This window comes from Dicentrarchus labrax, unplaced genomic scaffold (genome assembly GCF_905237075.1).
Source record: "Dicentrarchus labrax unplaced genomic scaffold, dlabrax2021, whole genome shotgun sequence".
NCBI lineage: Eukaryota > Metazoa > Chordata > Actinopteri > Moronidae > Dicentrarchus > Dicentrarchus labrax.
Window position 1 is genome coordinate 24,614,274 of NW_026136710.1, and position 23,678 is coordinate 24,637,951.

A 23,678-nucleotide genomic window follows, 5' to 3' on the forward strand; every position below is an offset into this window, starting at 1 on the left:
ATCAAGTTTAAAATTTCCACTTCCACTCCTATTATTTGTTTTATTATGTGTCTGTGCCAGGGCCAGCTGTGGCTGGCATTATGTTTTTAGGTTGTTCATCCGTCCGTCCCATTCTTGTGAACGTGATACACCAGCCGTAACATTCTGACCACCTGGGCCACCCTGGTAGTCATAATGTTCTGCAGCCCCATACCAACAAACTGTGATCCATTGTGTGTTCTGACACCTTTCTATCAGAACCAGCATTAACTGTTTCAGCAGTTTGAGCTACAGTAGCTCGTCTGTTGGATCGGACAACACGGGCCAGCCTTCACTCCCCGCATACATCAATGAGCCTTGACCCTGTCTCCGGTTTACTTCACAGCTTTTCCTTCCTTGGCCCACTTTTGATAGGTACCACTGCAGACCAGGAACACCCCATAAGAGCTGCAGTTTTAGGGATGCTCTGACCCAGTCGTCTAGCCATCACAATGTGGCCCTTGTCACTCAAATCCTCACGCTGTCCATTTTTCCTGCTTTTAACACTCAATTAACTTGGGGACGAAATGTTCACTTGCTGCCTAACATATATTTCACACACTGACAGGTGCCAATATAACCAGATAATCAGTGTTATTCACATCACCTGTCAGAATGTTATGTCTACAACTCAGGAATGCATTAAGGGAAATTCTTCAAATTTTCACGGTGTCCACTTGAACTGATTTTGGTGCTTAAAGGTCACTGTGACTGTGTCACAAAATATGTTTTTGGCATAATTCAAGAATTGATGACAATATTCCACAATTGGTCGGACAGATAATTGGTGACACTTTGGACTCAAATGACCCTGACAAACAAGTTTTTTGGTGATATATATAGTGATAAGTTCCATTTAGCTAAAAATAAACGGTATACCGTAGATAAATACCTGCCAAGTATTACTGCATATATTATGAGTCTGGCATAATTCTATTTAGTTTATTTTACTGTTTGTAATCTTATCTTCTTTATCATATTTTGCTCAATTTCATTTTTTGGATTGTATTTAATTGTGGTGCTGAGTTGTTTTAACAGTTTGAATAGTCCAACATTGCCAAGTCAAATGTGTTTTCCTTTCTCCAGGCAGCACACATGCAGGAGGCCCTGGAGGAGTCGGTGCAGATGATGAAAGAAGCAGTGGATGACCTGGGTGCCACTCTGGCTGAGGCAGCCAGTGCAGCAGGCGCAGTGGGTGGCATGGTGGACTCCATCAATGATTCCATCAATAAAATGGAAGACACACCTGCACTTGAACCTGACGGCACGTTCGTGGACTACCAGACTACAATGGTTAAGACAGCCAAGGCCATAGCTGTCACTGTGCAGGAGATGGTAAGGCATTTTGATAATTATCCAACAAGCCTAAATAGATCTGGTGGCCAGAACAAAGTCAGATATTTTAACAAAATGAGCTAAATAGTAAAGCCTATTATCAAAATTACATCACTTAACATGTACCACTCAAACAAACTCTACACTATCTCAACATAGAAAGTGTACTGTTTAAGACCACTTTAAGGTGGAGCACCTAATCAGAATGAGGTAAGTCATCTGTGAGAAGTCTCCAGCCCTTCCCCCTGCGTAGGTAGTAGCCTGCCAGCAACTTACCCCTGCTGTGTCTGTCTCCTAACCCTGGTCAGGCTCCAAAGCTGCCCATTGTGGCTGCAGCAGAGTCCATTTAAAAAATGGGGAGGCAGAGTGGTCGAGAGGTAAAAGAGGACGGTCACTAATCAATAGGTGTCTGGTTCAATCCCTGGCACTGACAGGAGGGTATATTCCAGCTGTGAGTTGGGAGGCACTGAAAGTCGGCTGGTAGCATATCTGCAGCGCCCACAATCTCTGCCGCTTAACTGTTCCAGGGCCTGATCTCGCTTATGTAATGCGTATGTGTGCAAGTTCTGCCCTTGTTACCTGCATCAGGATCAGTCCTTTTAGGCACAAATTAGGCACCCACCCCTGTGACACAACAGAAATTTGCTCCACATTAATTTAATTGTCGAACATGACGAGACACATTCGCTTGTGGGTAAGAACTGACCCGCTCCCAGACAGATTTGGATCTGACTTCACCATGACTTGTGGCAATCTAAGCTCCACCCCATAACAGTTCCAGGCCCACTGTACCCACTGTGCCCACTGTGACAGTGTCAGGGTCAGTGTCTGTCTCTCCTCTGCTCCCTGTCTGTGTCATGAATGCATAATGAGCTGCAAGTTTGTGTGTCAGTGTCTGTTTGACCGAGAGCATTTACAACACTGCTATCAAGTGCTTGTGGGTTAAAACAAAAAAATAAATGCAAGGTTTTTTGCAAATTGTTACAATATTACAAAACAAAATAACATAATAGATATTTTTTCAATATTATACTTAGTTTACTTACTTACTTCCCGTAGGGTTCCGCACAACAACAAGTGTGGCCGTGTTTATTTGTGCTTTAGAACAAAATAGTGTTTTATTTCTTGGATTCATTGCTTTGTTCTCACCAACGTTGCTCATTCTCCTCAATTGTGCTCTATGTAGCTCAACCAAAGGTTAGTTTACAACCACAAATGGACAAATTCTACATTGTATGTATATAGTATATTAACATTGTAATGTATAAAATTTGTGAAATGAGGCCTAAATTGCAGAAGTGGAGTTGAATTTGTTTTGTTTATTTAAATGAAAGGTGGATAAGTTGTGAGTTTTGATGTAATTTCATAAACCAGCACAATATCAGTACAATCTCTGAAAAATCTGCAAACTGCAAATATAAATCATGAAAACTAGTAAAAAAAAAAATTATTTCAAGCTGTGAAATCCTTTTATCCTTATAAATTAGCCTAATTCACTAGCATGAACTATACATCTGCAATATTTGTTTTTGTTGTCATCTCTATCAGTACTGTTGGTTTTTTTAAACAATCTACCTGGTGAAAACCTAATAGATGCACTTGTTATTACTCAACTAATGATTCCCATCTCTCTCCAGGTGACTAAGTCTAACACCAACCCAGATGACCTCGGAGGACTGGCCAACCAGCTGACCAATGAGTTTGGAAACCTGGCAAATGAGGCCAAATATGCAGCTGTGACTGCAGAGAATGATGAAGTAAATAAAACCAGCCATACCTCAGCATTCCCTCTTTTAAAAAACACTTAACAGGCCATGCCAGTTGCCATGTCTCATTTTCCATCATTTTCATGCTGTCAATCAGATTTGTCTCCGTTTGTTTCCAGATTGGTTCTCACATTAAGAAGCAGGTGGGTGAGCTGGGTTTCAGCTGCACAGGTCTGGTGACAAAAGCTGGAGCTCTGCAGTGCAGCCCCAACGACTCCTTCACCAAGAAAGAGCTCATTGAAAGCGCCCGCAAAGTCTCTGAGAAGGTCAGACCACAACCGATGACTCTACTTTTTTTTCCACTTTTTTTCAGCGTTTTATTTATTAAACTGCGATAATGAAGAGATGATAGGAAACAAGGGAGCGAGAGATGCAACAAAGGTCCCTAGCACAGTTTCAACAGGGTTGGCATCTTGACTACTAGGCCAATGGTGCACTGGTGGCTTTGTTTTTACATGTTTTTATAACTTTGATCTTTAGCAGATATAAATAGTAACTACCACTCATAACATGTTGGTCTTCTTCTGGCAGGTCTCCCATGTGTTAGCATCCCTGCAGGCAGGTAACCGTGGCACCCAGGCCTGCATCACAGCAGCCAGCGCTGTGTCTGGAATCATCGCAGACCTCGACACTACCATCATGTTTGCCACTGCTGGTACTTTAAACAGAGAGAACGCAGAGACCTTCGCTGACCACAGGTACAAATTGCTACAAAGATTCTCTATAAAAGATATCAGTAGAGTAGAAAGAACTCTTATTGATGCCTGTAGGGAAACTAGATTATTGCAAGTATTATCTCATATAACAGGTGAAGCAAGGGAAAGTATAACTGGGGTAGCTGGTCATTTAAAGGTTTAGGTATGGTGGAGGACCATGGTTATAAAAATAGTTTATCTATTGTATATGTATGGATTGTTACAATTGAATATATTGGAAATAACTATGGTCAGGTATGTTATATTTGTGTTAATATGTCTACTTTCTTTCTCAACAAATCTCTATAATCCGTCCTGTCATGTACACAAATGACAATTCAATTCAATTCATTTCAATTTTATTTGTATAGCGCCAATTCATAACGGAAGTTATCTCAGGACACTTTTCAAATAGAGCAGGTCTAGACCGAACTCTTTAAAACATTAATTACAGAGACCCAACAGTACCACCATGAGCAAGACCTTGGCAACGGGGGCAAGGAAAAACTGCCTGTTAAAAGGCAGAAACCTAGGACAGATCCTTCGGCTCTAGGTGGGTGGTCGTCTGCCTCGACCAGTTGGGGGGAGAGAGAGAGGGGGGGGAGAGAGAGAGAGAGAGTAGCAACAACTACACTAATAGTAGTGACTGATGATGATGAACATGGGGACAAGGGAACAAAGGGATATTTACAAATGTTATATTTACATTGCTATTTGACTCGTAATGAAAGTGTCTCATCAGGAGAAAGGATAGGGAAATGAAATGAGAGTTTTCAGCAGTGGAACTAACAGATAAAATATTAGTTTTTGTTATAGAATTTTTATGTGTCTCTGTATGATGCCCCATAGATGGCCCTTTCTCTAGCCTTTTTTCATATTCACATGGTAAATTTGACAGCCCTAATTACACAGTAATATAGACACAATCTGAACAAGGAGGCAATGAAGGAGGGTTATACACATACAAATGATTTCTAGTAGCTGGTTCCAGTAATGTAATAAAAAACAAAAATCCCTGCATTGTCATACTGAGGACCAGAAAGCCATTCAACTCCTTTATTACACTTGAGTTGTTGACTGTTACAGGAAAATAAAAATATTTTATTAAGAGAGGAGCTAACTAATAAGAAAATGAAATAAATAGCAATTCAATGCACAAAAATAATGCACCCAATGTAGAGTCAACAGGAAAGTAGGATGGGCTGAAAGCAGTTTGTACTGTGTGCTGCTGGCTGAGTTAAGTACTGCTTTGGAAGTGGTAGTCGAGATATTTGTAACATGGTGTTTTTTGCAAGTTCTGTAACTTGATTTAAGGGCCAGTGTGTAACATCAAGGAGGATATATTGGCAGAAATGTAATATAGTATTCTGTATTCTGTCTCTGTATTACCTTAGAATGAACTGTGTTTGTTCTACCTCTTCTATGGAATCTGCCACATTGAACTGCCATGTTTTCTATAGTAGCCCACAGTAGCCTACAGTAGACAGACCTGTATTTATATGGTTACAATCTGCAACTTCACCACTAGATGCCACTAAATCATGCCAAAGTTCTCACATCACAACATGAGAACCAAAACCTGTATTTTGCTATCTATCATTAAGGTTCACTATTGAATGTTGTTATATACGAGTAGATGTGGAGACAACAGAATACTATCTGTAGTGACGCACCGTTACCTGTTTAAAAGTGTTAACTATCAACTGTATCTGCACTAGTCATGGGTGCATTATTGAAGGTCCTCAGTAATAGCTGGTAACTTTGTGATGTCACTGTGTGCAGAGAATGCATCCTGAAGACAGCCAAGGCTCTGGTGGAGGACACCAAGCTGCTGGTATCTGGGGCTGGAGCCAGTCAAGAAAAACTGGCCCAGGCTGCCCAATCCTCAGTGTCCACTATCACTAAATTGGCTGATGTGGTCAAACTGGGAGCTGCCAGCCTTGGTTCTGAAGACCCAGAAACCCAGGTATGTACAGCAGAACTGACTGTCCGAAAACACGTTGCATGTTTGTCAGCTGTGTGTCTAAAACTCATTCACTGAAAAAGTAGTTGAAAGGCAAAATATGGATTTAGAACAGTTTCAGCTACTACATACAGTACGGTCCTGCCAACAGTTGTCCTTCATGAATTAAAGTGGATACTTTACCCATTAAGTATCTGACCTATGGTGTTTCCCAAGGCTCCATCCTTGCCCCCCTGTCGTTCTGTGTTTACATGATGCCACTCGGACATATCATACATAATAACAAAAAATCTGATACACAAAAGTATGTCCCATGTAAAAACCAGTAAAGAAGGCAGTTTTCATCAGTTTCTTTTTTTATCTTATAAACTTACTATACACTATAAAACCAGATAAATTAATTTAACTCAAAAGGAAATTTGAAACTGATAACATCACCATTTAAGACTCAAGACTAATTAAATTCTTTTTATTTTTACTGTGAAAACAAAATACCTAGTAAAAAGTTATTAATTAGGAATCTTTCTGTAACTTACAAACTAAGTTAGTGTCACCTAAAATTACTTGTAAAAGCTGCTTAATCAAGAATCATTTTAAATTAACTGAGTTTGTGTTAAAGTTTTGATGTAATCAGTTTAAATAAATGTTTCAGCTAAATGGACCTGGTTTTACAATGTAAACTGCTGAATGTGACATCTCTTAAAATGACTGTTTTATCTGTTTAACCATTGTTATAGTGTTAATCCAATTTTATTTTTGTATTATTTTAATTGTCAGTTTTTAATAGCCTCATTGCAGTCCTGACATATTTTAATCGTGGTTCAACTATGCAAAGCACTTTGTAATTATTATCATCATTATTATTATGCTAGCTATGGTAAATTCTATAGACTGTGTTTCAGTCCTCTGAAGAACACACCTATCAGCCACTGCACTGGGACGCAGTTCCTACTTGTGTCTGGGTACAATCACTTCCTATATGACATGATCAAATTAAACTGTAAAGTACCGGTTCTGCCCTCTACAGGTGGTCCTGATCAATGCAGTGAAAGATGTGGCCAAAGCTCTGGGCAACCTCATCAGCACTACCAAGGCAGCTGCAGGCAAACCGCATGATGACCCCAGCATGCTGCAGCTTAAGAACTCTGCTAAGGTAAAATACAGAACCCTCTAACCCTGTTTGACACTCTGAGAAGCACTTTGGTTAGAGCATGTCAACACCTTTAATGGGGCACTCATTCTAGCCCAGAATCTTCTTTGGAGGCTCAATCTTAGCTAAAATTTTTGATAAGATAAGATATTATCTATATATATATATATATATCATATAAAGGTACTGACCACTGCAGCAGACGAGGAACACCCTAGAAGAGCTGCAGTTCACAATTTGGCCCTTGTCAAAGTTGCTCAAATCCTGCCCATTTTTCCTGCTTCTTACAACTATCAACTATCAACTTGTTCAACAAAATGTTCACTTGCTGCCTGATATATCCCACCCACTGACAGGTGCCATGATAACCAGATATTTAGTGTTATTCACTAGATAATGTTATGGCTGATCGCTTTATATTGTATGTTGCATACTGTTGAACTACATGGTATGTGAACATTTCAACCGCTGGGTACTATCTCTCAGTAGGATGTCATCTGTTGAACTGTGGACACAAACTTTTAAATGCACTTCTCATTGGCTGTGTAAAGTCACTGCTCTGTATGTGGAAAATAGAATCTCTGTTATCATTGTAACATGCATCAGTGAGCTTTTCTTTCTTGTCATCAGCCTAATCCGTCACCACATTGTCTGTCCTGGCTGTTGTAGGTGATGGTGACCAATGTAACATCCCTCCTGAAGACAGTGAAGGCAGTGGAGGATGAAGCCACAAAGGGGACCAGAGCATTGGAGGCCACGATTGAACACATCAAACAGGAGTTGGCTGTGAGTAATTACACTCTTTAAATGGAACTGTTGTGTTGTGTTGTGTTGCTGTCAATTTATTGGTCAACATTTGGAATAAATGTTTGTTTACTACTCCAACCAGTAGATGCTGTAGCCTATTACCAACTGAAATCAGAAGCAGGATTAATTTAGAATGCTGATCCTGTAGCATAAAATTCACTTGATTGTTGAATGAAAGAACTGATATACAGTAGTTTTTTAAGTATTTTACTGACAGTCCCCTGCTTTTACCACACAGGTATTCAGCAGTTCTGACCCACCACCAAAGACGACTACACCAGAGGAGTTCATCCGCATGACTAAAGGAATCACTATGGCAACAGCAAAGGCAGTGGCTGCTGGCAACTCTTGTCGTCAGGAAGACATCATTGCCACGGCCAATCTCAGCAGAAGGGCTATCGCTGACATGCTGCACTCCTGCAAGGTACACAGGAGGTCCATGATACACTGCTGCCTAGTGATACACTAAAAGAACCCGTCGTCATGCCTAAATCAAGGATAAGTTAAAGCCCCACTCCAGTCAAAAACTAGCATTTCTTTTTGTTCCAACAGTGTGATGTTTGCACATACATTATTCAGCACAGTGAAGATCAGAGTTTGACACTTATGTTTTCACATTCATCTGCTGCAAGTGGAAAGTTTCTATGTTCTCCTTAAAAATCAGATTTTAGGAATTTTTAAGGATTAAAAAAAAAATGTATCAAACCCACATTATTGTTCCAAGCAGACTATTTGTATATACACAGATACAACCCCATACCAACAAACTGTGACACACTGTGTGTTCTGACACCTTTCTATCAGAACCAGCATTAACTGTTTGAGCTACAGTAGCTCGTCTGTTGGATCGAACCACATGGGCCAGCCTTGGTGCTGTGCATCGGTGTGTGAATGTGTATGAATGTGTTAGTTTCTGTTCAATGGGCTTTGCCATCACTGAGTGAATGTATTGTTTGTATTACTTTATTGATCCCACAGTTGGGAAATTCCCTTGTCACAGCAGCATTTTTGTCAAATAAATAAATACAGATAAAAAAAAACTATGGTAAAGTGGTAAAGCTATGGTATGGTGGTAATTTGAAAAACAGAAACTACAACATTGATCAGGTGTTGTAGAGTCTGACAGTGGCAGGGATGAAAGACCTTCGGAACCTCTCCTTCTTACAACGTGGGTGTAACATTCTGCTGCTGAAGGAGCTACTCATGGACCCCACAGTGTCATGTAGGGGGTGAGAGGTGTTGTCCATGATGGATGTCAGCTTCACTAACATCGTCCTTTCACCCACTTCCTCAAAGGAGTCCAGAGGACAGTCCAGGACAGAGCTCGCTCTCCTGATCAGTTTATTGAGTCTCTTCCTGTCCCTGTCCGTACTGCCCCCTCTCCAGCAGACCACAGCATAGAAGATGGCTGAAGCAACCACAGAGTCATAAAAAGCCCTGCTTACGGGACCTCAGTCTCCTCAGCAGGTGGAGGCGAATCTGGCCCTTCTTGTAGGGAGCATGGGTGTTGTCAGTCAACCTCAATGTCCAATCCCTGGATGTTCACCGGGATGAAGTGGGATGTTTTCCTACTGAAGTTAACGATCATCTCCTTCGTCTTACTAGTGTTTAGCTGAAGCTGGTTGAGCTCACACCAGCTGACAAAGTCCCTGATAACAGTCCTGTATTCCAGTTCGTTCCCCTCAGAAACGAGTTGTGGGTAAAGTCCAAAGTGTAAAGGGTGAAGAGGAAGGAAGAGAGCACCGTACCCTGAGGGGCACCTGTGTTGCAAAACACAACGTCAGACACAGTGTTGGAGCCTCACATACTGCGGTCTGTTGGTGAGATAATCTATTGTCCATGCAGCCAGTTGTTGGTCCACTCCCACACTTTCCATCTTCACTCTGAGCAGTGACGGCTGGATAGTGTTGAAAGCAGTCAAAAAAGATGACCCTTACCGTGCTCCCGCTGTCCTCTAGGCGTAGCAGGGATCTGTGCAGCAGGTAGATTACTGCGTCGTCCACCCCAATACCAGGCTGGTAAGCAAACTGCAGGGGGTCCAGCTGTGTACCCACCAGGGGTCGCAGGTGTCACTGGATGATCCTCTCCATGGTCTTCATCAGGTGGGAGGTCAAGGCAACAGGTCTGAAGTGGCTAGCTTCCTTGGGGCGCAGTGTCTTTGGTAACGGGACCACACAGGAGGTCTTCCACAGGGCTGGGACTTTCTCCAGACTCAGGCTCAGACTGAACAAGCGCATGAGCACACCACAGAGCTGGTCTGCACAATCTTTAAGCAGTCTTGGGCTGATGCCGTCCCGGCCCCGGGGCCTTCCTTGCCTTGATTTTCTTAAGTTGACACCTCACCTGATCAGCTGTTATGGAGAGGGGGGTGGAGGATGTCTGGGGTGGGGGTATGGTGGGAGGTGAAAGTGTCAGGGAGAGTGAGAGGGGGGTGGTGAACTGGTGGGGGGGGGAGACTGGTGGAGGTCAGGTGTTGAAGATGTGAAGTGGGAGCAGGGTGGGTGAGGGAGGGAGAGGAGGCAGAATCAAATCTGTTAAAAAACATATTAAGTTCATCTGCCCAGTCCTTGTCCCCACTGGTTTGGTTTCTTCCCACTCCTTTTCCATGGCCTGAGATGTTCTGTAGCCCTCTCCAGACATCCCTGGCGTTGTTGTGTTCCAGTCGCTTCTCCAGTTTCCTCCTGTAGCTGTCCTTTCCCTTCCTGATCTTTTGCCAGAGTTCCTTCTGGACTCTGCGCAGCTCCTCTTTGTCCCCCGATCTAAAGACCCTCTTCTTCTCATTCAGCAGGGCCTTAATCTCGGAGGTCACCCAGGGTTTGTTGTTGGGAAAACACCTTATCAACTTGGAGGGCACAGTGTTCTCCACACAGAAATTAATATAGTCCGTAATGCAGTGGGTCATACTGTCAGTGTCCTTTCCGTGGGGGCTGCAGAGTGCTTCCCAGTCTGTTGTCTCCAAGCAGTCTCTGAGCCTAGCACTGTTCTCCTCAGACCACTCCTTCACATGCCTCTTCTCAGGTGGTTGTTTATTCACCACAGGGGTGTAGTCTGTGATCAGATGGACAAGGTTGTGATGGGGGGGGGGATGAGGTGTATGCATCCAGTTTTATTGTACCTGGTGTGGCATTTCACGTACTGGGTGAAGGTGGGGAGAGCAGAGGACAGGGAAGCATGGTTGAAGTGTATGTGTATATGCATATGAAAGGGTTAATGTGGCACGTAGTGTAAAAGCGCTTTGAGTGGTCAGAAGACTAGAAAGGCACTATACAAGTACAGGTCCATTTACCATTTACCATTTACCTGTACTTGTATAGTGCCTTTCTAGTCTTCCGACCACTCAAAGCACTTTTACACTACACTGCCTTAACTCCCAACGTGCAGCAATGAGCTTTAACCGGGCCATGACCCTGTCTCCTTCCTTGGACCACTTTTGATAGGTACTGACCACTGCAGACCAGGAACACCCCACAAGAGCTGCAGTTTTGGAGATCCTTTGACCCAGTCGTCTAGCCATCACAATGTGGCCCTTGTCAAAGTCGCTCAAATCCTCACGCTGTCCATTTCTCCTGCTTCTAACACATCAACCTTGAGGATGAAATGTTCACTTACTGCCTAATATATCACCCACTGACAGGAGCCATGATAACCAGATAATCAGTGTTATTCACTTCACCTGTCAGTGCTCAGAATCATATGGCTGATCGGTGTTTGTCTTAATATATGTGTAGAGGTGAATTTTAGATCTTGAATACTTGTGATCAAATATTATTAAGAAACAAAAAAAAAAAGAATTAACTGTGTCTTTGAATACTTGAAATATTGAAACATTTAGATATTAAGATAGATGTTTCTGGATTAATAGCCCCACTCACCAACTGGATTTTACATTACTGTAGTGTTTTATAGTGTTAGTATTTAGTAATAATAGTATTTTTTTAACTTCTCTCCCATGTTTGGTATAAATTTACCTTGGACAAATTCAGTCAGGTTGTTAGGTTGTGAATCTATGTACTGGTCCATATCAAAAATGCCGTTCGCTAATATTTCTTATGGAAGACCAAATTATTTCCTCTTTAAGCCATTATTAGCATTTTAACATACAAAATGGCTTACTGCCTATACTGTTGGTGGTTGATTTCTGTCTGCTCTTTTAGGAAGCGGCCTACCACCCTGAGGTCAGCAAGGATGTTCAGATGAGAGCCCTGCGCTACGGCAATGAATGTGCTGCTGGATATCTGGGATTGCTGGAGCATGTACTGGTGGTAAGACATCATTACCCACATGCACGAATATACACACACACACACACATGCACATATTTTTTTCCAATCTTGTGGCTATCATTTCCTTCATAGTAACAAATAAAAAATACGATTTGCGTTTGCAGTGCAAGGGTTTACAGCATGATGGCTGTATGCTTCTAAACCTTTCCTCTATATGTCTGATATCACCTGTCGTGTTTGATGACCTCCTTTCTTTCCTTTTCCCAACACTCTTCTGTCTGTCAATGTTCCTTTAAACTTGTGGCTCACTGATGTTGGTGTAAGCCGGTGAGTACTCTGTACGCCTGACCTGCACAAGTGTGGGGTTTCATTGGTTGAAAGCTTCGCTGGACATGTTTTAACATAATCTTGTCATAATCATTTTGGAGGTGGGAAGAACAGCATGAACTTCACACACAAATTTAGTGATAGACTTACAATGAACAAAATTTAAATAACTGAACAGCACATACCTTTCAAGTACAAAATCACATTATCTTCAGAGAATTATATCCCTTAAAGGACCCGTGTGTAGGATTTAGGGTGTAGTGGTGTTGTTGCTTGATTATTTTATTCAACTTCATTTTTGGACAGGTCACCACAACAAAATTATTAGAATATGTATAGCACTTGCTTTGTGTTAAGGGTTACTTGCCAATAGTCCCATCAGTCCATATCAATCACAATCCATCTAGTCCTCAGAGAGAAATAAAAAGACTGCTGTCTTATGACATCCATTTAGCCAATACACATACAAACCCAGTGTGAGCCCATTAAACAAATAAATTACAGAAAAGGTTTTATGAAGGAATTATACATATGATAAAACTAGTGGACCACACCCATGAAGGAAGAGATGAAAAGAAAGAAAAGAAATACAGAAAAAAGGATGTCACCATTCAAGCTTTTTACTTTCTTGAAAAACTTGAAAGGCCCTATTTTGAACCAGTGTCTGGTTTGTCCCTTCTTGGCTGAACTACTAGATTTACTTTGATATTAAAATATATTTAATGTTATTGAGTGTCAAACTATCTGAATTCCATCCACTGTGATTAAGTGTTAAACATCATGAAAAAGTGTGATTTGAATACAGTGTAGTTGTGATCTGAGCCTGTGATCCTGCCATCTGATGCTTGTCCACACTCGGTCTCTGTGGTTGTTGACCTCTGTAGGGAAGGGTAGTACTGGATGTACTACCATTGCCTGCTGATCATGTTGCTCAGTGACATGGTTTGGTCTTTGCTGATGTCTTGCACAGTGAGACTTCTTACCTTTTAAACTTGATAAAATCACAGATGAATGAATCTTTTCTAGAATTGATGCATGGAATTGTTTGTGTTTGTGTAATACAAAACATGCCATATTTTTCCACCATCCAATATTGTGTCAGCAGTGGAGCTCAGGTAATACAGTTTGTTGGTGTGCAGTATGTCGATGTGTTTGCCCGTGGCATTAGTTTGGCCTGCTGCATGCGTTCCTGTGCAGTTACGTCCTTGCCTCTATCTTCTAATGACAACACATCTGAATAAACTTGAGCTGGGTATGGGTTGAGCCCTGTTAATGCCCTGCACCTGTCACACACTGCTCCAACCTGAATACTGCATGTCCACCTAGGACAGTCTAAGGACACACACTGAAACCCAAACACACTGAGCACCAACAAATCCAACTTAACTTTAACGTTTAAAGTTTACATTGTCATGATTTACTTAAAATTTAAATAAAATACAATGCAATTTTAAAAATAATGAAACTTTTATTCATGGTAACTAAAGCTGTATGAACACTTTGGACTTTATAGATCTTGATACGGGAATGAGGTTAGTACAAAAAAACAAGAAAAAATAACATTAAAATAAAATTAACAATAACCTTATACACAAACTGAACTGAATATGTAAAACAAATTGTATTTACATTCATATTTGTTTTGAATGTAAGATGTTGAAAGACAAAAAGGAATATTTGTGGAATTACATTTTTGTGGCTGCGTTCATTTCTTAGTATAAGGTGCAATATTTTCAAATTTCGATTTTGAAGTAATCCAAAAGTGTTGATTACAAAAATGTCCACGTAATTTGTATTCAGTAACTGGCTACATTTCAAAGTAATCTGACCCAACACTGAATATTATATTATACATTTGATGTAACAGTCTCTGTAACTTATGATGAAAAAATAAACATAAAAAAACAAAACTCTGATAGGATAACAAAAAGCTACTGTACAACCAACTAATAGACTAATAGAATTAAGAATTTAGGCAAACTGTTTAACATACAACAGTCAATGACTTTTAGGTAGGGCTGCGCGATCATAATAAAATTATTTATTTCAGTTGATATTGATTATTATTTATAATTTTGAATGACCTATTTTTTATAAAGACCAGGTGAAAAAAAGTTAAAATTTTCACTTCATGTATGAAGGCACATATTCTAATGTTAATATTTTGTCATACATAATTGTTACTGGGTACCTCTTCATCGTAAACTGTCTGTGGATTGAAAAACTATGCATCTGCATTGTATCTTATCAGCGCCATTCACAATACCAGAGTAGCACACCTATCGAACCAATAACTAACAGCAATGAGACAATCTTATCATACTGTGTTTCTGTAGTGGTGACAAAATGTCAAAAAATATAAACATACATTGCAGTTTGAAAAGCTGTGGGGAAAATATTACCCCAAACTCCCTATAAGAAATACAAGATATTAACAATCCCTTATGTGTCTGCAAAACCACATATCTCAAGATGAAGGGTGTCATATGTCAACAGCCTTTTTGTCAATTCAGCATCAATATAATCCATAAAGAAACTGTATTCTGTACAAACTTAACAATTTGTTGCCTCAGCTAGCCAGACTCCGTTGATAAACTGTGCTTACCGGGAGAAGAAGGAATCAACCGTTTCAAAAATGTATATTTCTCACTAAAATAACTGCTGGTTGGTGGATCGATATGACAAATTAAATAAATAAGTCATAACACTGTTAATTCACCATCTGTCCCTTGGTCCATGACTATTCCTGACTAAACCCTCATTTGTTCAAGCATTATGTAAGGGGAAATTGCTGTAGCAGGTGCTGTTGCTTTTAAGTTAATTTGAGATTTATAGATCACGTGTGCATAATATACAAAAGGGCTTCTTAGAACCTGCATAAGTAAGGTTTTTTATGCTTTGTATCTTTTATGATTCAAACCTAAGCGCACCGTCAGAAATAATCTTAAGTAAATATAAATCTAAGAACATTTCTGTAAGTGAGCCCCAGTAGTATAGAAAGTGAATGGTTTAAAAAAAGGTTTAATTAAAGGTTGTGGCTTTGTTTCCTTTTACCCACAGATCATCCAGAAGCCCTCTCATGATTTGAAGCAACAGTTGGCCAGTTACTCCAAGCGGGTGGCAGGCTCTGTCACTGAGCTCATCCAGGCTGCAGAGGCCATGAAAGGTATCGTAGCCTTTGATCTCTTCAACGGCACAACAAAAGTAGAACAAACCTACATTCCTTAGGGTGTCTCTTTGCGTCTCAGTTTGCATTCCATTGCGTCAGTCTTTATTGATCTGTCTAAATATGTCTAACAGCAGGGTAGTTGTGGGGATAAGACCATCCTTTTACATACATTTGTTGCAGTAGTGAGCTTTAATCATAATTCATTAATATGTTGATGACATTTAAAAAATAATTCTGATGTACAATATCAGATAAGAAATTACAATAGATAATTTTGAAGCCACTTGGTATAAAACTTAGAAATCTGACTTGGTGCCTCCAGTGGAAGTATAAAAAAGGCAGACAGCAATGTACACTGCCTTTCAGTGATGCACAAGATGTGTCTTAAATAGCCCAGCATCAGCTCTTATTTAGAGCACTTCATGCAAATGAGACTTGACAGTAATTTGAAGTAGGATTAGTAAATATCCCCCTCAGAGTTCTACAGTTTCACACAGCTCTGTTCTGGGATCCCCCTCTTAAGAGTGAAGTACAAATTACATTGAACTCAAGGCGATTCCATGAATGAGTCTTCTCTCAAATGGAGGGGAAGTCACCCTCAGAGCTTTGAATCGCAGATTAATGTCCCCCTGCTCCACTTTAAGAGACATGAGCTGCAACTGAATCCTGATGCTTGCCTGCATGGCTGTACTTTCAGGACTTCATATAGCAGAAAGGGACGACCAAAGTGGCTGTGATTGATGTGCAGGATTATAGAATTTCATCCTATCCAAATCCAGCATGAAATTCACCTATTGAATGTGAATCTGAGTCACTGAAATGTCATCTTACTAACTTAACACACTTGAATTTCCCTCTGGATAAATAAAGTATCTATCTATCTATCTATCTATCTATCTATCTATCTATCTATCTATCTATCTATCTGTCTATCTGTCTATCTGTCTGTCTGTCTGTCTGTCTGTCTGTCTTGAAAGGAGCCAGTTGAGGTGGTTCAGCATCTGATCAGAGCACCTTCTGATGCCTCCATTTTGAGGTTTTCTTATTTAGCCTCTATCCCCAATGGTTGACAGAAATCTACAAAATGTATTTTCATATATATTAGATACATAGCAGCGTTTTTTTATACCAAATACTTGAGGTTCCTATTTGGAATTATTGTATTGGCTTGAACCACAAAATGACCGGCAGGGTTTAGAAAGTATTGCTTCTATTTCTAGCCAACAATCTTTGGCTTAGTTTAGACACTGACATGCAGAGAGTATATAAACGAGACAAAAGCCAACTTATGTATGTGGCCTTTTGGCAAGTTACCATATACCATATATCAATAAATAAATATGCACTGCACTAGGCATGGGACAACATGAAAATTGAATGTCACTATTATCGTGGATGATCACGATATATATCACAATATTATCCCAATAATCAAATCATCAAAATAAGCTTAAAACTCTTAAAACTCTCAAAAACATACTGGAATCACTTAGCCTTACATTTTGTTAAAAAGATAGGGCCCTTTTGTGTTGTATAAAATGGGCAAGCCAAGCATTCAGCCATGTTGACAGGCTTGGGATTTTGGAATGAGTGGAAAGATGGAGGCTCTCCTAGGGGCAATTCAAAATAAATCAGGAAATCAATATAGGACTTTTGAGGATATTCACAATTATCCTGATAATGCTAACTCACCAAGATAATAATGTATATTGTTCCATCCCTGCACATCCCCTTCACACTATGAATTCCATACAAAATATCCTGATAGAATACATTGTTTATACAAAAAAACAAGGAGAGAAACAATTTGGGGAGAGGTTCATTAGTGGAGCTTCATGAATCTTAACCTGAAACAGGATCCAAAACAGAATGTGGTTATTGGAACCTAACCCTTCTTATGCTGCACCATTGGAGTGCAAAGTGTTTCAGGATTTTCTATGAGTACCTATCCTTGCCTATCTCCTCTGGTGCCATTATATTAATGCAACAGACAATGTTTGTGATACACTGGAGGGTGTAAAGATGAAGAATACCATGCCTAGAAATCCTTGCAAATATATTGCACCAAATATGAATAAACTGTTAAAATATTGATTGTTAAGAAGTGGCCAAGCTATGTGAAATAATTCAGTCTGACCTTTGCTATTACAAAATACAACACACTGTGATTAAGCTATGTGTGTTCAAATGTGTGTTCATTTGTGATAACCATGCATCTTAGTGAGGAATGTCAATTATATTACTTCTTCCGTCACTGGAACACACTTTCAAACAGTTTCAACAAATCCCATAGTAATAATATAGCATAATTAATGCATGCGACGCAACGATGTGTGGTTTCAATCAATCTTACGCCCACCAGAAAAGTTAAGCCTCACAATGCAGAGCAAATTCTCTTCAACAGTTCTTTTTAATGAAGGGCTGAGACCAGTCGTACACTTGTTTCATCATCACAGCCTACAATCTATCCAATTCAAACCCAACTCAGTGGATACACCTAGGAGTTGGCCTCGGGTGTCTCCAGTAAGTTTTATCAGTATTGCTCAAAGGCATCTTAAGTTATCAGCAAAAATGTGACAGGCCACACCCACTTCCACCAATCAATACAGTGCTTCAGATTTTGATCCATGGTCCATGCACACCAAAATGATTATGCTTTGGTAGACCTCTTTCCAATCATAGCCTGAAGATATCTACCAAGTTTTATGATGACTGGACAAAGGGTCCTGCCATGCTGTATGCCAGAATTGGTGAGGATCGAGCCAAAATCTCAAAAGTTCTATTGAATGTTACTGGTTTTCAGTTTATGCCGATTAGAAAAACAATCCATCATGGCGGTCTTTTATGGACCAGAAGGCTTCTTTGTAAGGCGCATTGAGCTGGACTTTTTCCAGTTTCGAGTAAATCAGACCTATTGTGTTAGGAGCATGGCCTTTCCAAAGTTGAATTTGTGGGCCTTAGTTACTGTGCAACCTTTGGCCGATTTGACTGATTAGATTATAAGTTTAATGTTTGTAGCTCATTCCAGCTCACAGGAATTTGAGCGTTTGTGGCAGACAAATAATAACAAACCAGTACAATCACAATAGGGTTGGCCGAGGACAATCTAAATGTGTACATTGTGACTTAAAATGATAGTTTGCGATATAAAGTGGTCTCAGTCCGTTAAAACCTTTCTGTATAAGCAGCAGAACTTTAAAATAAATTCTAAAAGATACGGAGAGCCATATTATCATTACCATTGTACCATATTTAGCAAATACAAATCCTGGGGAAGAGTTTAAAATGTTTGAAGGCACAGATTGTTTGTGTGTGTTGTAGGCACAGAGTGGGTGGACCCCGAGGATCCCACCGTCATCGCAGAGAACGAGCTGCTGGGAGCGGCAGCAGCTATTGAAGCAGCTGCCAAGAAACTGGAGCAGCTGAGGCCCAGGACCAAACCCAAGGTTAGAGGGCTTTTTACGGAGCAGCAGCATTCACACTGAGCCTGTTAACCTCACCACAGGGTCAAATACAATATGTGTGCTGCATGTCTTCTGGGCTATCAGCAAAGTAGTTCTGGACACCAGTTTTTCCTATGCTATATTGTTTTAAAGGGTGGGCCTTTTTTGTGTGTCCCCCACAGATCATAACAGCCCTGTAACACAGTGTGTTTATTGACTGTTGGTTTCCCTCTCTTGTAAACAGGAGGCAGATGAGAGCTTGAACTTTGAGGAGCAGATTCTAGAGGCAGCCAAGTCTATCGCTGCTGCCACCAGTGCTCTTGTCAAAGCTGCTTCAGCAGCACAGAGGGAGCTGGTGGCTCAAGGGAAGGTATGTCTGAATCCACCGAAAGGATGAGTACTCTGAGGCCCAGTTGTTGAGTAAATAATGAATACTGCAGCAACATTTAAAGCCTCCACAGTTTGAAATGGTTAAATGAGGTTTCTAAGAAAAAGCCAGAACATGCTTATACAATAACACCTACTAGTACAGTTTTGGTGTATACCCTTCTTAAACAAACATATACCAACCCAAGAGACATAGTGAAGAAATGTTTTCAAAAGAACTGTATTTTTCTAATTGGGTCACCCAGACATTTCTTTAGATGTAGCATCTTGAACCATGTAAAACGAAGGTTTGAGACAAATGTACAGTACAACAGCTGGACAATGGTAAACCTTTTGTGTTCATGTAGGACCTCGTCACAAATGTTTTTCAGGGCCTTGAAGAAAACCTGAGGAATTATTAATCAGTTACTACTTAGAGAGAAAAACTAATTCAAAAGATGTTTAAAAATGAAACCACTATCTTACACTGTGTCCAAACATACATAGAGTGGTGAGCGGACTCCAGTGGATGGAGCTTAAAATATTGTCAAAAAACAGTGAGTGGTGTCACAGCAACTATCTTCTGTTTGCTTTGTTTCTTTACACTTGGAGGACAGTTGACTTAGTTGTAATTCGATTCCTTCCAAACCTCGTTCTTTTTGAGGATATCTTAAGCTTGGATATCTCAAGCTCGTAAATTAGTGTCTCGTCAACATGGTTTCTGGCAGAAAGCCCTGTGGGCAAACTTCTCCCATGTGCCCATGTTGACGGCTGACTGGAGGGGAGACGTTAAGGACAGCCGTGTAGATTTTGACCAATTAAAAAAGGTTGGAGGTTGATCAAGTGCACAAATTTGCATAAAGAGAAAAAAATAACACTACTGCTATGTAGATATGTCCTTATCCATCTTGTCAAAGTCCTTTTATCCAGGGTCCTCCCCATTCTAATTTCATTTCCTCCACTTCAGGGATGAACCAAACAGAGGACAGCTTCACCTACATGAGGTTTTGGGAGTACTTTTCTCCTAAGTTGAATTTCCCATCCAATCTTATGCCCAAAAGCCAGCAGCCTGTTTCCTGCTACACCTTTGTGCATTAAATGTTTTTGATATCTATAAATGCTTTAGATACACAGCCTTGAGCTCATAGTGAAACCATTATGATTCTTGTATTTTCAGGTGGGAGCGATCCCAGCCAATGCAGTGGATGACGGACAGTGGTCTCAGGGGCTTATTTCAGCTGTAAGTCTCTTTCGTTAAGGTATATTTAAGAATTATTTCTTAAGCGATTAGTAAAACATCTTCAATGCCTTTGATTCCTCAGGCTCGAATGGTTGCCGCAGCAACCAACAACCTGTGTGAGGCAGCTAACTCTGCAGTGCAGGGACATGCCAGCGAAGAGAAGCTCATCTCATCAGCCAAACAGGTGGCGGCCTCCACTGCTCAACTGCTGGTGGCCTGCAAGGTCAAGGCTGACCAGGACTCCCAGACCATGAAGAGGCTCCAGGTCAGCACTGCATTTTAATGTCTATTGGATTCACACACATACACCCACTTCTGTTTGTCAAATGTACTGTTCTGTTACTCTGGCACTTCAGGACACTTTATTTAGGTCTCTGCTAAATAAAGGACAGAGCTGCAACTGTCAGGGAGGAAACTGAGAGCTCAGTCTGCTGAAAATGGCAGAAGACAGGAGGTAGCATTCATTGGTGTCTAAGGTCACTTTCATACCTGCAGTCCAGCTCATTTGTTCCACATCAAAGAAAGAATAACCCCATGTCGCCTTTTAGTTCTAGTGTGCTTGGTTTTCAGACTGACTTTTGACAAAAATTAAATGATTGAAATTAGGGATGCACCGATCCACATTTTTTCACTTCCGATCTGATCCCGATACCTGAATTTGGATATCAGCCGATACCGATACTATTCCGATACCAGAGCTGTGTTTGCTTTAATATTATTATTATCATTATTGTTGATTTTATATGAGGCTGAAATAAACTCCTCTCAACAGGCAAGTATGATATGTACGTATGTATGCATGTATGTCCCAAAAGGCAACTTGAGGTAAGTATAAGGTCATAAAAGGAAGTCAGAAAAACAGGAAATCCTGTTAACAGGAAAAATCCCATCCTGAAAACAAATATGCAACTGTAAGGGTTTCAAATTGATTTTTGAAATTGATTGATTTATTAAATTCCCAAAATGTCAAATATTTGAAATATAAGAAAAGTGCAATTAAATGTTTAATTGCGTTCGTACTGTTGTAACACGCGAGGGAGCTTCCGCGTCTCTGAATCACGGCTTTGCAAACATTGCATTTTGCTGTCTTGCTCTTCGGTGTTTCCAGTGTAAAGTATTTCCACACAGCGGACATGTTGGCTAGCCACAATGCTGCTCAATGCTATCCTGCTAGCTGGCTGCAAACTGCAGAATGGATTTCCTGAGCGGAGGCGTGTCTCATAACTCTGTGTCTCATTGAGCCGCGCCTCCGTTCAGAAAATCCATTCCACAGTTTGCAGCCAGCTAGAAGACTGGCCGGCAGGAATCACCTGTGGAGTCATTTCAGCAGACAACGTTAAAGCGCTTTAAAGCATGGATATCGGATATCTCCGCAGGTTGGATCGGGAAAATCCGATATGTGAATTACGCTGGTATCGATACCGATACTGGATCGGATCGGCCCCATCCCTAATTGAAATGCAACACAGCTGGTTTCTACTCTTGCTGGTACAACTCTTTTTCAACTTGTGATGTATCTGTGGAAATCCTGATTTAAATAATTTCCATATTCAAGCACTCTCAAGTTTTATTTTAGGACACACACAAAAATGATCTAATATAAGATTATGTTTCGAAATGAAAATGCAAGCCAAAATGCAGGTGGGGTCAAGGTTATCCTACTCCCACAGATTAGCCAACATGAAGAAAAATCATACCCACAACATTAAGATGTTGCAATAATTCAATATTTTTGCCCTGGTAGTATCACAGTGGTTCTTTCTAACACTGCTAACATTAGCAAATGAGGTGATAAGTCTCTGCTGGTGTTCAGTGATACACATGGTTAATGTTACATTGCTTGCACTGCACGTTCATTTCGTCTTCTTTTATCAAATACTTCCAAACATCACTTTTATGCCTGCTCATCATTCTGCCTGTAACATTAGATCAGTTATGTGTGACTGAAAGCAGTGAGTGTTATCCGCCTCTGTGTATGTGCACATCTAAATGTGAGTACTCAATACATTGAACAAATACCGACATCTAAACGAGTACTCAAGTATTCATGCCCATCCCCAATACTGTGGTTGGTCAACTTTGCTTTCACAGCATAAACACACCATGCTAGAGACTTATGGATTTGATTGTTTGGTGCATGCCAGAATCAATGACATCTTTCACATCAGCTTTTGACCCTGCGTAGACGAAGACGAATCTGCATTAGTTACCATGGCAACAGAGAGAACAGAGTTTGTCTTGAGCCATTTCCTCAAGACTGAAAAGCCAGGGTTAGTCCCAAAGTTAGCTCCCTAACACTCTAATCCTGCCTAGTCCGACTGTTATCTGATATTGGCCAACGCATAGTGAGACGTGTGATCCTTATGTGCACTGATGATTCAGACCTACAGTACCTGCTGAGCGAACAATGACGTTAGTCATTCTGCAACAGCTGAGATTGTTGGAGGGCAGTATGTTACAGTCTATTAATAGGCTGCAGTTTGAGTGTTTAGGGTTTCAGGTGAGCTTCATGATCTGTACAGCTGCTACATAAGGATTAGTGTGCTCTATATTTAGCACAGGTAAGAGTGTCCTTTGCATACTGCTGCATTTCATTATTTTTAATGGGGTATTTCTCTAGAGATTTAGTATTGCATTTCCATAAAGTTGGGGGACTCACAAGAGACTTATTAAAAAAATAAGAGCAACAAAAGCTGGGATATCCTGACTTTTAGTCCCTAGTGTGACTCACTCAATCACTATCAAGAACAGAATAATGTCTAAAAGCTGCAGTGTACACATTTAAAAGGGTAAAGAATCCTGAAAGGCATTTTGTCAGCGTTCCAGCCCGTGGTTGCATATTGTGACACCGATTGTTTTCCCCTCCAGTGTGCATGGTTTTCAGAGTATGATGCATGGCTACGTCATTCTGATATAAATAATATATAAATACAAGTTAGCCCTGATTACATTCATGTGTAAAATTAGAAATAGGTTTTTCTTCTTAAAGGATCAATGTGTAGGATTTAGTGGGATCTCCAACTGAATACAGCTCAGCCTCCCAAGTGTTTAGGAGAAACTATGGTGGCTGCATAACTTGCAAAAAATGCGACAGGCCTTAGCTAGAGCCAGTATTTGGTTTGTCCATTCTGGGCTACTGTAGAAACATGGCGGTTCAACATGGTGGCCTCCAAAGA

At 40.5% G+C, this 23,678-nt stretch overlaps 1 protein-coding gene across 1 annotated transcript in view; it reads left to right on the forward strand.

The window, feature by feature from the left end:
• Positions 1-23,678, forward strand: part of tln1 (talin 1) — an 87,267-nt gene that overhangs the window by 57,589 nt on the left and 6,000 nt on the right. Inside the window, exons 42-55 of the mRNA XM_051412241.1 lie at positions 1,105-1,353; positions 2,991-3,110; positions 3,239-3,385; positions 3,651-3,817; positions 5,597-5,780; positions 6,805-6,930; positions 7,597-7,713; positions 7,973-8,158; positions 11,889-11,996; positions 15,345-15,450; positions 18,775-18,899; positions 19,141-19,266; positions 20,440-20,502; positions 20,585-20,767. Of these exons, the coding sequence (XP_051268201.1) occupies positions 1,105-1,353; positions 2,991-3,110; positions 3,239-3,385; positions 3,651-3,817; positions 5,597-5,780; positions 6,805-6,930; positions 7,597-7,713; positions 7,973-8,158; positions 11,889-11,996; positions 15,345-15,450; positions 18,775-18,899; positions 19,141-19,266; positions 20,440-20,502; positions 20,585-20,767 (2,007 nt within the window). The remainder of the gene's footprint in view (positions 1-1,104; positions 1,354-2,990; positions 3,111-3,238; positions 3,386-3,650; positions 3,818-5,596; positions 5,781-6,804; positions 6,931-7,596; positions 7,714-7,972; positions 8,159-11,888; positions 11,997-15,344; positions 15,451-18,774; positions 18,900-19,140; positions 19,267-20,439; positions 20,503-20,584; positions 20,768-23,678) is intronic.